At 41.4% G+C, this 16,502-nt stretch overlaps 1 protein-coding gene across 41 annotated transcripts in view; it reads right to left on the reverse strand.

The window, feature by feature from the left end:
- Nucleotides 1-16,502, reverse strand: part of PTK2 (protein tyrosine kinase 2) — a 366,245-nt gene that overhangs the window by 41,461 nt on the left and 308,282 nt on the right. For all 41 annotated transcript variants that reach the window (XM_033203331.1, XM_033203330.1, XM_033203297.1 and 38 more), the window contains 3 exons: nucleotides 7,680-7,766; nucleotides 4,010-4,147; nucleotides 2,381-2,512 (listed from right to left, as the gene is read on the reverse strand). In XM_033203331.1, the coding sequence (XP_033059222.1) occupies nucleotides 2,381-2,512; nucleotides 4,010-4,147; nucleotides 7,680-7,766 (357 nt within the window). The remainder of the gene's footprint in view (nucleotides 1-2,380; nucleotides 2,513-4,009; nucleotides 4,148-7,679; nucleotides 7,767-16,502) is intronic.

Consider the following 16,502-nt stretch of genomic DNA (forward strand, 5'->3'; position numbering starts at 1 on the left):
GGCCAGGCTGGTCTCGAACTTCTAACCTCAAGTAATCAGCCCGCCTCAGCCTCCTGAAGTGCTGGGATTACAGGCATGAGTCACTGCACCTGCCTTTTTTCTTTTTTCTTTTTTTTTTCAGTAGAGACAGGGTTTCACCATGTTGGCTAGGCTGATCTCGAACTCCCGGCCTCAAGTGATCTGTCCACCTTGGCCTCCCAAAGTGCTGGGATGGATTACAGGTGTGATCCACCGTGGCAGGCCAAAAATAACAATTTTTTTTTCCATCTGCCTTACAATCTCAAGATTTGCTTTAATTCAGAAGGAAAGTTTTATCCCATGCTTTCAAAATTCTAAATTAGTTAAATTTAACACAAAGTTATTGTCAGTGAATGTTTAATGATGCAAAGCATGAGAGACCAGGTAAAGTTACTGGCTCAAAATTATGAATCCTGGCTTCTTTCAGCCATAATATGATTGAGGCAACTACAGGAAGACTGAAATAGCTATTCTGGGTTCAAGGAGAGTGGGGAATAGGTTCTCACAGTCCTTAGTTCTGAGGCTGAGGGCACAGAATTGCTTGGCAGCAGGGACCATGAGTCTAAAAGGACCTTTGTGTCAAGTAACATACAGAGATTGCTCTGTCCCACCACTTCCTCTCTGTCCCCAAGGGACTTCTGAAGTGGTTTTCAACAAGGGTTGCCTGAAGGAAGACATTTCCCATGCATATGTCCAGACACATCCGGGAGGAGGTTCACATCAGTTATAAATGCCAGGAAGGCAAATCTTAGCTGTCTTGTTACACAGCCTGCAGTAGCAAGATGCAATAGTTTATATGTAAGCTGACATGGAAGCAGGAGTTGTTTCTGGGTAAACAATGTGGTAATGAAAAACCAAACAAATGCTCGTATCTCTGAGCCCAAAATGACACTACTAAAATTTTAGAGAAATTTATCCCTAAAAGATAATCATAAAAGCAAATAATCCATTATCACAAGCTTTTTCTTTCTTTTTTCTTTTCCCTTAAGAGACAGTCTTGCTCTGTGGCACAGAGTCTCTCTGGGTCTCTATCTCCTGTTCTGTTAAAATGAAGATAATAAAAGGACAAGTGCACATTCCTCTATCCTCATTTCTAAAACCTAAAAAGTTCTGAAAATGTTAAGTGTGCTTTTCTATGTTTGAAACAAACTAATATGGTAGTAAAACCTGAACAGATGAAGCATCTTACAATCTTTATTTAACTGTTAATGTAATTATTTGCATTTTGCTATAGAAACACTGGTGGTTTTAACTCTGGCATGTTATTAGAGTCTTAAATAATGTATAATGTTCAGCATATTACACTAACTTTTTAGTATTTAAAAAATACTGAATTCTGAAACACACATGGCCCTTACGGGTTTTGGATACAGGATTTTGGATCTGTTAGAGGGCAGTGCCACAATCATAGCTTACTGTAATCTAGAACTCCTGGACTCAGTCTTAGCCTCTCAAGTGTCTGGGACTACAGGTGTGAGCCACAATGCCTGGCTAATTTTTTTTTATTTTTTGTAGAGACAGGGTCTTGCTGTGTTGCCTAGGCTGGTCTTGAACTCCTGGGCTCAAGTGATCCTCCTACCTTGGCCTCCCAAAGCACTGGGATTATAGACATTAACCACCACATCCAGCCATATTATTGCAAGTAGTTTTCTTTTGTTTTTTTTGAAATGGAGTTTCACTTGTCGCCCAGGCTGGAATACAATGGCATGATCTCAGCTCACTGAAACCTCTGCCTACTGGTTCAAGCAATTCTTCTGCCTCAGCCTCCCAAGTAGCTGGGATTACAGGCATGTGTCTGGCTACTTTTTGTATTTTTAGTAGAGACTGGGTTTCGCCAGGCTGGTCTCGAGCTCCTGACCTCAGGTGAGCTGCTTGCCTCAGCCTCCCAAATAGGCCACCATGCCCCGCCTATTGTAAGTTTTTTTTTTTTTTTTTTTTTTGAGACGGAGTCTTGCTCTGTCGCCCAGGCTGGAGTGCAGTGGCTGGATCTCAGTTTACTACAAGCTCCGCCTCCTGGGTTTATGCCATTCTCCTGCCTCAGCCTCCTGAGTAGCTGGGACTATAGGCGTCCGCCACTTCGCCCGGCTAGTTTTTTGTATTTTTTTAGTAGAGACGGGGTTTCACCGTGTTAGCCAGGATGGTCTCAATCTCCTGACCTCGTGATCCGCCCGTCTCGGCCTCCCAAAGTGCTGGGATTACAGGCTTGAGCCACCGCGCCCGGCCCCGGCCTATCGCAAGTTTTAAGGAGTAGTTGTAAAACTAACTCTCCTGCTTTGAAAGATAACATTTTGCAATAATTTGCAATATAGTAGACTCTAACATGGCTTAAAAAGTCAAAGAAGCCTTTCAGAAACACAATTACCAGAAATCTTTCCTCTTTTTCCAGCCAGCGCTGATCTTCTTCCATTTCCTGTTGTTGTCGGATTAGCCGCTCTTCCATCAGGTGGGTTGGCAACACTTGCCCAATCCCTCGCAGGTCCAATGCTGTAGAGTCCTGGAAGAAGGGTTGAAAACAGCATGTCCAGTCTCTTAAGTCTATTCCTATGTTCTTACATTGTTTTATGTGTCTTTCAAGAAAAGCAAAACAACAAGTATGGTAGAAACAGGATCTCTCATACTGTGCTTGTGGGAGTAACTTTTCTGGAGGGTGCAATTTAATGTGCATCAAGTATCTTTAACAAGTAAACAACACTTTAGCTCACAGATTCACTTGTAGGGGTCTATTTTAAAGAAATAACACAAGATATGTGCAAAGAATGCATTGTTACTTATAGTAAAAAAGTAGAAACAATCTAGAATAGAAGGTTGAAATATGATACATATTATAGAGTATTAAGTAGCAGACAACTATAGATGCTCTTTTATTCAAATAAGTAATTTTTTTTCTTTTTAATGAGATGGGGTCTTGCTATGTTGCCCAGGCTGGCATTAAACTCCTAGGCTCAAGTTATCGTACCACCTCAGCCTCTTGAGTAGATGCAACTATGGGTGTGTGTTACTGTACCCAGCTCAAATAAATTTTTAAACTGTAAGAGTAGTTCTTGGTTTTACCAGGAAAATTTAGTAAAAATTAACATGGTCCAAAGAACTGAATGCTTTGTCTTCCTGTTTCTTCATTGGCCTCATGCATATGCTGATTATATTCCACTGAGGGCTTTGCCTTTCAAATAAATGGACTAAAGATTTTAGTATTTCTCCCTGGGTTCTTTTAGTTAAAAAAGTTCATGAAACCAGAAAGCATTTGAGTAGATGGAGTATCCTGATCTTTGAATTAAGTCATTAAAATATGGCCAGGCATGGTGGCTCAAGCCTGCAATCCCAGCACTTTGGGAGGCTGAGGCGGGTGGATCACTTGAAGTCAGGGGTTCAAGACCAGCCTGGCCAACATGGTGAAACTCTGCCTCTACTAAAAAGTACAAAAATGAGCTGGGCATGGTGGCTTGCGCTTGTAATCCAAGCTGCTTGGGAGGCTGAGGCAGAATTGTTTGAACCTGGGAGGCAGAGGATGCAGTTAGCCGAGATTGTAGCACTGTATTCCAGCCTGGGAGACAGAGTGAGACTCTGTCTCAAAAAAAAAAAAAGTCATTAAAATCAATAAATCTTAGGATTTAGAAATAAAAGGTGCCTTAGGCCATGCTTTGCTACTTTTTTTTTTTTTTTAGACAGGTTCTTATTCTGTTGCCCAGGCTGGAGTGCAGTGGCACGATCTCAGCTCACTGCAGTCTCAACTTCCTAGGCTCAAACGATCCTCTCACCCCAGCATCCCGAGTAGCTAGGACTACAGGCATATACCACCATACGTGACTAATTTTCTATTTTTTGTAGAGATAGTGTCTCATTATGTTGCCCAGACTGGTTTCAAACTCTTGGGCTCAAGCAATCCTCCTACTTCAGCCTCCCAAAAGTACTGGGATTACAGGTGTAAGCCACTATGCCCAGCTTTGCCATCCTTTATAAGTTAACAAACTGAAGCCCAAGACACCCGATTTACCTCCACATTGGGCTGCCACATTGCTATCTCCTGAGGTCTATGATTCCATGAATCTGTTTGGTCCAAAAGAGATGTCTGACCTGGATAGATGCTGCCAGCCATGGCTGTGATTCCATGTGAACCAGGGTAGCCAGAAACCTGTGAATGAGTAAGGAGGCAAGGTAATGTTCAACCATAACACCTGCACAGTTCTGCTTCATACACAAAGGAAACTAAAATGACAGAGAATACTGTGGTAGGCATAATTATGGCCCCAAAGATACCCATGTTCTAATCCCTTGGACCTGTGAATATGTTTCCTTACATGGCGAAAGAGATTTTGCAGATGTGGTTGTAAGTCAAGGACCTTGGGGTGGGAGGGTATCCAGGATATCTGAGTGAGTCCAATGTAATTACAAAGGTCCTTAAAAGTGCAAGAGGGAAGTATAAGAGGAGGGAGGGACATGGGACCACTGAAGAAGGGTCAGAGAGAGTTAATACTGCTGGCTCTGGGCCGGGCACAGTGGCTCAAGTCTGTAATCCCAGCACTTTGGGAGGCTGAGGTGGGCGGATCACAAGGTCAGGAGATGAGACCATCCCGGCTAACACGGTGAAACCCCATCTCTACTAAAAAATACAAAAAATTAGACGGGTGTGGTGGCAGGTGCCTGTAGTCCCAGCTAATCGGGAGGCTGAGGCAGGAGAATGGCGTGAACCCAGGAGGAGGAGCTTGCAGTGAGCCGAGATCGCGCCACTGCACTCCAGCCTGGGTGACAGAGCGAGAGACTGTCTCAAAGAAACAAACAAACAAACAAAAAAAACCAAAAAAAAAAAAAAAAAAAACCCAAAATCTTCTGGCTTCAGAACATGGAGTAAGGGGACCATGAGCCAAGGCATGTGGGTGGCCTATAGAAGCTGATAAGGCAAGGAAATGAACTCTCAGCCAAAGTCTCAAGAAAGGACATTTGTTATGGCTGCATTAGAGAGCTAGTGCAAGTATATACTAGAAAATAAGAAATTGTTTCTTTGGAATTTCACATTTACTAAAATAATGAGGGCAGGCCATCCTTGGATGCAAAAGCAACAGGAAGCCACAAAAATGGCTATGCCATACTCTGCTCTAGAAATCCCCTTTCCTGCCCAACCAACCACTATCTCCCAACAAGAATAACAACAACAAAAAACACACACACAAAACTCCTCAACTGTTTATCCTCTAATGACCTAGGAGCTGATGGTAGGATAAGTCATACCTTTAAATTCTAACAATGATGACTAAGGCAGAGAGAAGACATTCAGTTGGACATAGAGAAAAATTTCAAGGCAGAGGGAAAATAAGACAGGTTTCTTTATATGGTTCCTTCTCTCAATCAAGAGAAAGACAAAGAACAGAATCAGTATTGGTTTCCACACCGCATTAGGCTAGTGTTGCATGGTGGGTGTTGTCAGTTAATTTTTTAGTGAGATAAAGCACAGCCAAAATTGTATTTCCAAATATCAACACATCCTTCAACAAAGGTTTTGTGCATTTATTCAGTCTCTAGGCATTAATTTATACCAAAACTCCATATGGACAATATCAAATTAATGAATTTTCAAGTAAGACATACAGTTAGTTCTCACAGTTTATTTGAATGAAAATATCTTAATAATAAAAACTGCTACTAAATACAAAATGCTGTATCAAGATTTTTGGTTAAAAGGGACATATTATTGCCAGAAAACATTTAGGAATTTTCACAAGGAGGTTTAAAATGGTCTAAGGCAGTTTTCTACATAATAGTAACCATGTAGAAGGATCACTTTAGGCTAAAAATGAAGTAACTTCAGGAAATGTCTCATAGTTGGTCTCATTTACAAGAGAGGAAAATTTAGGCTTGGGAAAGGTTAATCACACATTAGTTCAATGAAAAAAATCAATGTTTCACTTAATTCTCTATTTACTCACTTTTACACGCTGTTCTAAGCCCTTAAAATAGAGACAAGTCCTCACTCTCAAGGGCTTCCACTGCACTGGTGACAGACAGCCACTAACAAACACATATGAGAGTTTCAAATCTTGACAGTGCCACAGACCAGGCCTGCTGGGACACAAAGAGAACTGTCTCTCTGCTAACAGCTTGTCTCATTAAGCAGGTGCTGTCATGTTTTCTCAAAACAATGCTCGTATTCAATTCCCACTCAGGGCCAGTTCACTTTCCATACCAGCCAGGAACAGACTCTGGGGCCCATCTGCTTGTTTGCCAGAACTCAGGGTCTCTCAGCAATTATAGAGGTGGGGTTTCTTTCTTTAGGCCACCTGCATACTTCCCGTTGCTCTGACCCTTGTGCTGGGTCAGGGTTTTGGCTTCTTCACTTATGGAACTGGTAGTAATCTAAACTGACAAAGGGCCCTGTGAGCTCCTTCCATGAGAAAAAAGAGTACTTTATTTGTCTTCATATTCCCAGTGCCTAGAATAGTGCCAGGCAGAGTAGATGAACATTCAGTGCAACCCTGCTGAACGAACAGACAAGTGCCTGAGAAAACTCAAATGATTCATTCACTCCTGTTCTGCCAGGCAAGCAGCCATCTCAGAACAGTGTCTCCCAAAACATAGGTCTGACTGAGTCATCTGCCTTGGAACGCACTGAGGTTACTTGCTAATGATAAGCTATTCTTGGGTTCCAGAATTAATACATTAGAATCTGGAGGCTAAAGAGGCTGAAATTTGCTGTTCTAAACTACCACTGACGTGTCTTTTCTAATAAGAAAGTGCTTACATTCTCCCTTATTAATGACAGTTAAGTACCAATAGTTAAGATTTTTTGCCCATTTTGACCCAAGAGGCCTTAATTTAAACCATGCTTTCAACAACTCTGTGAAGGAGGTAGGAAAGGTTAAGTACTGACACCCTCAATAGGACTCTGACGTCTACAGACACTACAATGAGTTAAAAAAAGATAAGCCCTAAAAAGCACACTCTATATGATCTATTTATATAAAATTCTAGAACAGGCAGAAATCTCTGATACTAGAAGTGAGAAGAGTGGTTGCTCTTGGGGCAGGAAGTGTCTGATGGGAAGGGGCACAAAGGAACTGTCGGGGTCACAGACACACTCTATATTCTGAAGTGAGGATGGGATGCACTGGGGTATGCATCTGTCGGAACAAAGACCTGTGCATTGTAAGGTATACTTCAGTAAAAGTTAATAACTTTTTCTCGAAACAAATGAATTGTTTACTTTGTTTCAGGCCCTTTTCATTCAAGGATAATTTTTTCTAATTTGTACAGGGTATCTGTCTATAAATCTAACACTTTTCACACTTGTCCATATGGTATTCCATCTGGGTTCTGTTAATTTTGAATTTTATTCTTGCCTTCTATAAAAACTGTCCAGTTCAGTACTCCCTCTGCAGAGTGTGTGCCCACTGGCTTCACCTTGCCCTTTACCATAGCAAGTGGATGAAAACGTGCCTAAGAATGGTAGCAGGCCCTGTCCCTGTCCACTTGAAGATGGAGTGAAAAAGCAAACGCCTTCTGTGTGGGGTCTCGAGACATCACTCAATGATTAGGGTAACCACTTTCCCAGCTGTCTATCGGCCAAATCATACTCATAAGTACACAAATAAAAATATGCACAATGTACCTTTCTATCCCAAAAGTGCTAAATAATCAAGTAACACAGTTTATACCTGTAATGACTGGCATACCTGGTAATGATTGGTTTGTACCATGTGCTGTGGGCTGGGATAAAATCCTTCGCTGGACCTCGGACTAGGATAACCCGGTCTGCTGGGCTGTAAAATCAACAGAGCATCATATGAATGAACCTTTGGATTTTGATAAACCTGTACTTTATGAATAGACAAAGACATTTTCCTAATAGAGCTTAGTTAAGAAGAATGATAAAAAGATGCTAAGACATTGCAATGCGGAAAGAACAGTCTTTTCAACAAATGATCCTGTGGCAACTGGACAGCTACCCGTGAAAAACTGAAGTTTGACCTCTTTCTCCCGAAACACACACAAAAATTAACTCGAAATGGATTACATGTCTAAATGTAAAAGTTAAAAACTCTAAGATTCTTAGAAGAAAACTTAAATCTTGGGCAGGGCACGGTAGCTTATGCCTGTAATCCTAGCACTTTGGGAGGCCAAGGTGGGCAGATTGTTTGAGGCCAGGAGCTGAAAACCAATCAGGCCAGTCTGATGGGAATGTAAAATGATGTAGTCACTATGGAAGACAGTATGGCTATTCCTGAAAAACTAAATAGAGAACTAGCATATGATCCAGCAATTCTACTTTCAAGTATACGTAACAGAGAAATGAAAGTATATATCTGCACAAAAACATGCGCATCAGCTACTCAGAAGGCTGAAGTGGGAGGGTTGCTTGAGCTGAGGAATTAAGAGGCCAGTCTGGGCAACATAGCAAGACTGTATCTTTGAAAAAAACAAATAAGTAAACACAAACATGTACATGAATGTTCTTAACAGTACTATTCACAATAGCTAAAAATGGGGAACAGTCCATGTCCATCAACTGATATAAATGGATAAACAAAATGCTGCATACCTATGAAAGAGATATTATTTGTAATTAAAGGGAATAAAGTACTGACACATGCTACAACTTAGATGAACTTTCGAAACATTCTAAGTGAAAAAAGTCAGTCACAAAGAACATACGATTTCTTTAATGAAATATCTATACTAGGAAAGATTAATATAGACAGCAAGTACATAAGTGATTGCCAGGGGTCGGAAGGAGGAGGAAATGGGGGATGACAGCTAATGGGCGCAGGATTTCATTTCGGGTGCAGGATTTCATTTTAGAACATTTCATAAAAATGTTCTAGGCTGGGCGCTATGGCTCACGCCTGTAAATCCCAGCACTTTGGGAGGCCGAGGTGGGATGACCACTTGAGCCCAGGAGTTTGAGACCAGCCTGGGCAACACAGTGAGACCCCGTCTCTACTAAAAACAGAAGTCCTAAAACTGGTTGTGGTGATGGTTGCACAACTCTGAATATACTAAAAAACACTGAATTGTACAATTTATTTATTTAGAGTCTCACTCTGCCATACACACTGGAGTGCAGTGTACAATCCCGGTTCACTGCAACCACTGCCTCCTGGGTTTGAGCAATTCTCATGCCCCAGCCTCTCAAGTAGCTGGGATTACAGGCATGCAGCACCTCACCAGGCTAATTTTTGTATTTACAGTAGAGACAGGGTTTTGCCATGTTGGCCAGGCTGGTCTTCAACTCCTGGCCTTAAGTGATCTGCTTGCCTCAGCTTCCCAAAGTGCTGGGATTACAGGAGTGAGCCACTGTGCCCAGCTGAACTGCAAACTTTCAGTGGATAAACCGCATGGTATGTAAATTGTATTTTTTTTTTTTGAGACAGAGTCTAGCTGTGTCGCCCAGGCTGGAGTGCAGTGGCTCGATCTCGGCTCACTGCAAACTCCGCCATTCTCCTGCCTCAGCCTCCGAGTAGCTGGGACTACAGGCGCCCGCCACCTCGCCCGGCTAGTTTTTTGTATTTTTAGTAGAGACGGGGTTTCACCGTGTTAGCCAGGAGGGTCTCGATCTCCTGACCTCGTGATCCACCCGCCTCGGCCTCCCAAAGTGCTGGGATTACAGGCTTGAGCCACCGCGCCCGGCCTGTAAATTGTATCTTAATAAAGCTATTGAAGTATCATTAATAACAAAACGGGATATTGAATATTCTGAGCCTGAGGGAACCAAATGCTCTCTGTCCAGCAGTCTGGGACCTGGAGAGAAGGCACTTGTGTTCTATTGTTTGCCTACTTCCTGATTGTGTTACTATGGTCAAATGATGAAACTGACTGGCTTCTAGATCCTCATCTATAAGATGGGGGTGAGCTAGAGGATCTCTAAAGTCACTTCCAGGTCTTAAATTCTCACTTTGTTTCTGGGATAAACGAATTCAAAGTTCATAGTGAAAGAACAATTTAGTCTGAAATAGAAGTCTCAAAGAAGTCAATAAAGTCTTAAAACTTGGAGGATTTAACAAGGTGGAAACCCATTACTGTCTAGCCAAATTAAGTCCAGAATAAAATGAAATGGATTGAAGTCCCACCAAGCTTAGGAAAGAAAACTCCTTAGTGCCTGTCTCTCTCTCTCCCACAGTGCTGGGTGAACACGTGCTTTGCTCTAGTTAGGTCCAGAGTATGTTGTGGTTTCTAAAATCAGTCTCACTTCCCCCTCAGTTTTGCTTATAATGTCCCCTCTGCCTGGAATGTCTGCTCCCTCCATCTGTAGAATACTTCTGATCCTTTCACTCTTTTAGATGTTACTTTTTTCACAGAACGGCTCCTGATTTTGCCAGCCTAACATAAACGTATGTCCTCTGCTCTCCTAAGGAGGCCTTTTTCAAACCCTACCCTGGGTTGCAGGTACTTTGCACTTGCTCTACCCCTGCTATTACGAGCTGCTAAATTCCTGAGGGCGAAAAATCCTTCCTTTTTGCTTAGCCCTGTCATGTTTCAAACAGTGTTCCAAATAGTCTACTCTAAACTTAACTAAATAACAACATGAATTCCCCCAAAGACACCCCAAACAGGAAAAGGGTATAAAGAGAGCATTCTAGGCTTTTCTCTACTCTGTGTGCTAGGGTGGCAATTTCCAAAGGGTGTTCTATGACATGGTTGTGTTGAATTAAAAGAGGTCCAAAAAAAAAAAAAAAGAGTTTTAAAGATATGTGTTAATATACAAGCATTAATAATGGTTGCAGGGGAAAGGGTTTCCTGAATCAAATGCTCTTGGAGTCCAAGAATGGAATGAGGCAGAGTCGGGGACTGGAATAATAAACAGAGCTGACAGCTGCACAGTGATGCACTCTTGATAAATTCAGGCAAAAAAAAAAAAAAAAAGTTGCAATTTACTGTGTATTCTGTGTGTACTGAACTACCTACTTTACATACAAGTTGATAATCTTGATCACGACATTGCTATGAAGCAATACTATAACCCCTATTTTACAGAGTCTCAGATAAATTGGGCAATCTAAATAGGGCATATAGGTGGTAACGGTAGAACTGCGTGACTCCAAAATCTGCTGTGCCATGATGCTATTCTATGATAAGCGTACTTCTGACTCACCAAATAAAAAGGAACATACAAAATAAACAGATCAGACAATGGCAAAACCAATGTAAACTATCTCACAGTGATGCAAAGACTTAACTGGGTAGCAAATGATAACACAAGGTTCCATTTCAAAATAAAAATAAAAGGTAAAAAGTTGAAAATATGTTTTATGATAGACAAAATATTTGCACAAAGGACACCACAAAATCAAATGTTGCTAACCAACAGCCATGGAGAGCACAACTGTACTGGTAAAACAGCTCTACTTCTGTTCTCTACAAATTGGAGGTTAGCATGGTGGTCAAGAGGGCAGGCTTTGAGCCAGGCTGTCAGTGTTCACAGTAGGGTGCTTCAGCTCTCTATGCCTCCCTGCTGTCAATGACAAAAGGAGTACAATAACCAGCTCCCGTGGTGGGCCGATTCCTGAGGTCAGGAATTTGAGACCAGCCTGGTCAACATGGTGAAACCCTGTCTTTCCTAAAAATACAAAAACATTAGCTAGGCGTTGTGGCGCACGCCTGTAATCCCAGCTACTTGGGAGGCTGAGGCGTGAGAATAGCTTGAACCCAGGAGGCAGAGGTTGCAGTGAGCTGAGATCGCACCATGGCACTCCAGCATGGAGAGTGAGACTCTGTCTCAAAAAACAGAACAAGCCAACAACAACAACAACAAAAATAAGTATACTGGAAGAGGTATGGAGGTTATATGCAATACTGTGCTATCTTATATAAGGAATTTATGCATCTGTGGATTTTAATCTCCATCCCTTGCAGATATCAAGGGAGAACTGTTATTAGCGAGGGTGCTTTCCATGATCACACAATTGGCATTAAGGTAGAGGTCAGCAGGTGGGATTTCTGGCAGTGAAGGGACAGGCCTGAACAACAGGATTTGTTTCATATCCTGCAGGACTTCTTTTTCTGTTTTGAGACCGTCATGCTCTGTTGCCTAGGGTGGAGAGCAGTGGCATGTTCTCGGCTCACTGCAACCTCTGCCTCCCGAGTTTCAGTGATTCTTATGCCTCAGATTCCCAAGTAGCTGGGATTACAGGCATGCACAATCACACCCAGCTAATTTTTGTATTTTTATTTTTCGAGATGGAGTATCGTTCTGTCACCCAGGCTACACAGTGCAGTGGTGTGATCTCGGCTCGCTGCAACTTTTGCCTCCTGAGTTTAAGCAATTCTCGTGCCTCAGCCTCCTGAATAGCTGGGATTACATGTGCACACCACCACGCCTGGATAATTTTTGTATTTTTAGCAGAGACGGCGATTCGCCATGTTGCCCAGGCTGGTCTCAAACTACTGGCCTCAAGTGATCAGCTCATCTTGGCTGCCCAAAGTGCTGGGGTTACAGGTGTGAGCCACCATGCCTGGTCCCTGCAGGACTTTCTGCTGTTTCTCTCAACTTTATGTAAGTAAAACAACAGCAACAATAAAATCCCTGTTGCTTGAACACAGAATGAATTCTGCTTTATATATTTTGTATAATTTGTATAGATCTTCTGTATAGTTTATGAGGAACTGAACTTTCCAGAACAGCAACTACCGTGTATACTGATGGGCAATTTTATTATGTTTCATTTAAAATTTACCAAGATTTTCTTACCATTCTAGAAAATGACATCACCAAGACTAATGAAATTTCTATCAGTTATAGCTGTGGGGGTCTGCTCTGTCACTGCTGTATTCATGGTGAGTCCACAAACAGGTGTAAGGATCTGGCTATGCCACCATGTCTCCCAATGTCATTAGACCTGAGTGCTTTATACATGCATGCATAACGTTATAAAAAATGACTTTCCTTTTATTTCTCCTGTACAGTTGGGTCTCCAAACACTAGTATTCTTCCACTGATATTCTGAAATTGGTAAGTCATTCTATTACCTATGTATTTTATTTCAGGATTAGTAAATGGGACATTATAAAATCATTTTTTATATAAATGCTGTACTGGGTTTGATTAGGGTTGAGAACAATGTTCTGAGGCAGTTATTCTCAAACATTTCATCATTTTCAGGACCCCTGTACAGTCTCAAAAATTACTGAGGACTCTTTTAAAGAGTTTTTGTTTATTTGGAATATAACTACCAACACTCATACTGTTAGAAATTAAAACAGATACTAAAAAGTATTTATTAATTCATTTAAGAATAAGCTCATCACATACTAAAAAAACCACGTTTTCAAAACCAAACAAACCAAACTGAGAAGAACACATGTACATCTACATTTATGTAAATTCGCTTTAATGTTAGGCTTAACAGAAGGCAGCAGGTTCTCATATGTTTCTGCAGTCTTATGATGTTCTCTTTTGTTGCAATACATGAGGGGAAAAAAAAGTAAACTCATACAGCTGTACAATTGGAAAGGGGAGTATTATTTCAGTAGATTTTGAGCACAATTGTGGTATTGTTTTTTGATTCGACACCAAAATGCAAGTGGTAGCTTCTTAAAGGTGAGTTGCAATGTGGAATTTACAATGGTATCATCTGTTACATTAAAATCCACAGAATTAAGGGGGGGAAAAAAGGGAAAAAAATCTATTACTTTTTCTTGTAGTTTCAATGGAACTTCTACTCGTGTGATTTTTAACCTCCTGTGTAGGTCATCTGAAAGATACTGATTTACTGAGCTGCACAGATCCTCCCAATGTTAACACATTTCAGTAAACAACATATATTTTTAAAATAACACATGTTAATATCATCCTGAGCTTACTATAACAGTCTAAGAATTTAGAAAGCTGTCAAGATCACGGTGTAAGTTTGTCAAAACTCTAATTTTTGCTTGAAAACAAAAATTTTATCACTGGTAACAAATAGTTGTTTTCCTCAATGTCACAGCCTCACTTCTTTCTCTTTTGAGAAAATGTCTACCAAATATCCAACTCTGAACAGTATGTCTGCCAGCTGTTCTTTCAAGTAAAGCTGGTCTTCCATGAAAAAAAGTGTTTAGTCCAGCTTGCAACTCAACTGTATAGTGTTTTTCTCAAGACAAGACATCGTGTCTAGGTGTGCAGCAGCAGGGCTAACATGCCCTTCCCGGGTCTTCACGTCAGATATTTTTCACAGATTGATCAAGGCCATTCTTCTGTAAAATGGCATTTTTTTCTTTTTGTGTGAGCACAGGGGTGAAGAACAGAGTGATGTCTAGTACAACTTCATGCCACTGTCCTGATTTGTGCTAAGGTGTCAGCAGTTCTATTACTGGAAAAGGCAAATAACATCTTTTTTTTTTTTTTTTTTGAGACAGTCTCGCTCTGTCTCCCAGGCTGGAGTGCAATGGCGCGATCTCAGCTCAGTGCAACCTCTGCCTCCCGGGTTCAAGTGATTTTTGTGCCTCAGCCTCCTGGGTATCCGGGACTACAAGTGCGGGCACCACCATGCTTGGCTAATTTTTGTATTTTTAGTTGAAACGGGGTGTCGCCATGTTGGCCAGGCTGGTCTCGAACTCCTGGCCTCAAGCGATCCACCCGCCTCAGGCAAATAACAAAACATTATCAGATGAGTTCTGATGTCACGGACCTTTGAAATGGTCATGGGGACCTACAGAGGTCCAAGAACTACACTTTGAGAATGGCTGTTCTAAGATACCTTCATCCTAAGGCTCTCCATTGATCCAGTGAGAATCTGCAGGAAAGCAACAGGCACAGATGAAAATGAGCATTTAATGGGGTACTCCCATGCAGGATTTGTCTCAGGGAAAGTTCTCTAAAGATGATTATTATATGAAAAAATTGGTATTAAGCACAGTGAAGGGATCCATACATATTCTTAATAATTGGCTTTGTGGTTATAATACTCTTAGTATTAACCAAGTATAAGTAAGCTTTAAAAAAAATTGAAAAATTTTTAATTTTTTTTTTTGAGACAAGGCCTTGCTCTGTTGCCCAGGCTGGAATGCAGAGGTGCAAACATGGCTCTCCATGCAGCTTAGACCTCCTGGGCTCAAGTGATCCTCCTGCCTCAGCCCACTGAGTAGCTAGGATCACAGGTGCATGCCACTAAATTTGGCTAATTTTTAAATATTTTTGTAAAGATAGAGTCTCATCCTGTTGCCCAGGCTGGTCTCAAATTCCTGGGCTCAATTGATCCTCCTACCTCAGTCTCCCAAAGCACTGCAATTATAGGTGTGAGTCACCACACCCGGCCTGTAAGTAAACTTAATTTTGAATCCTGATTGGGAAAGAGAAAGACTTTTCACCTATAAATCTTATACAAGTTTTCACTTATAAAACTAATTAAGCTACATTAAAATTTTTCTATATTAGTATTAATAACACAAAATTTATCTACAGAAGCCTGAGATCCTATCTAAATTTCAGAAATCTAAGTGGCTCTGGAGGCTGAGGCAAGGGGATTGTTTAAGCCCAGCAGCTCAAGAGAGCTTGGGCAACATAGTGAGACCCCATCTTATTTTAAAAAAAGAAAGGAAAGTAGAAATAAAAAAAAAAATCTAAGTAAGACAGCTGGGCGTGGTGGCTCACACCTGAAACCCCAGCACTTTGGGAGGCTGAGGTGGGCGGATCACCTGAGGTCAGGAGTTTGAGACCAGCCTGGCTAACATGGTGAAACCCTGACTGCACTAAAAATACAAAAATTAGGCAAGCATGGTGGCAGGTGCCTGTAATTCCAGCTACTCAGGAGCCTGAGGCAGGAGAATTGCTTGAATCCAGGAGGCACAGGTTGCAATGAGCCGAGATCGCACCCCTGAACTCTAGCCTGGGCAATAGAGCAAGGCTCTGTCTCCAAAAAAATAAAAAATAAAAAATAAAAATAAAATAAATCTAAGACTTACTTACTCTAATATATCACAAGCAGAATTATGAAAACTCACCAGAATCTAATGAATTCTCACTTTACAAAGTACAGGAAGTGAGGAAATAGTGGCCTACCAAATTGGAAATCTCAAACTCATTTCAGATGTGCCAAATACTGTGACCATAAAAGCAGAATTTGATTCTAAAGATGAACACTGAGAAGGTAAAAACTGCATATAGGACTTGATTCTGACTGGCATGAAAGTTCAACAATTAACATACTAGTATTTGTTAATAATCATCAACCATCTGTATATCTATGCTATTTTAGATGATTATCTAGCCAGTAAAACTTTTTTTTTTTTTTTTTGAGACAGAGTCTGACTTTATGGGCCAAACTGGAGTGCAATGGCGTGATCTTGGCTCACTGCAACTTTTGTCTCCCGGTTTCAAGCAATTATCTTGCCTCAGTCTCCTGAGTAGCTGGGATTACAGGTGCCCGCCACCACGGCTGGCTGATTTTTGGGTATTAATAGAGATGGGGTTTCACAATGTTGGCCAGGCTGGTCTTAAATTCTTGACCTCAGGTGATCCGCCTGCCTCGGCCTCCCAAAGTGCTGGGATTACAGGGGTGAGCCACTATGCCCGGGCACCATTA

This window comes from Trachypithecus francoisi, unplaced genomic scaffold (assembly GCF_009764315.1).
Source record: "Trachypithecus francoisi isolate TF-2019V2 unplaced genomic scaffold, Tfra_2.0 Lachesis_group7, whole genome shotgun sequence".
NCBI classification, from domain to species: domain Eukaryota; kingdom Metazoa; phylum Chordata; class Mammalia; order Primates; family Cercopithecidae; genus Trachypithecus; species Trachypithecus francoisi.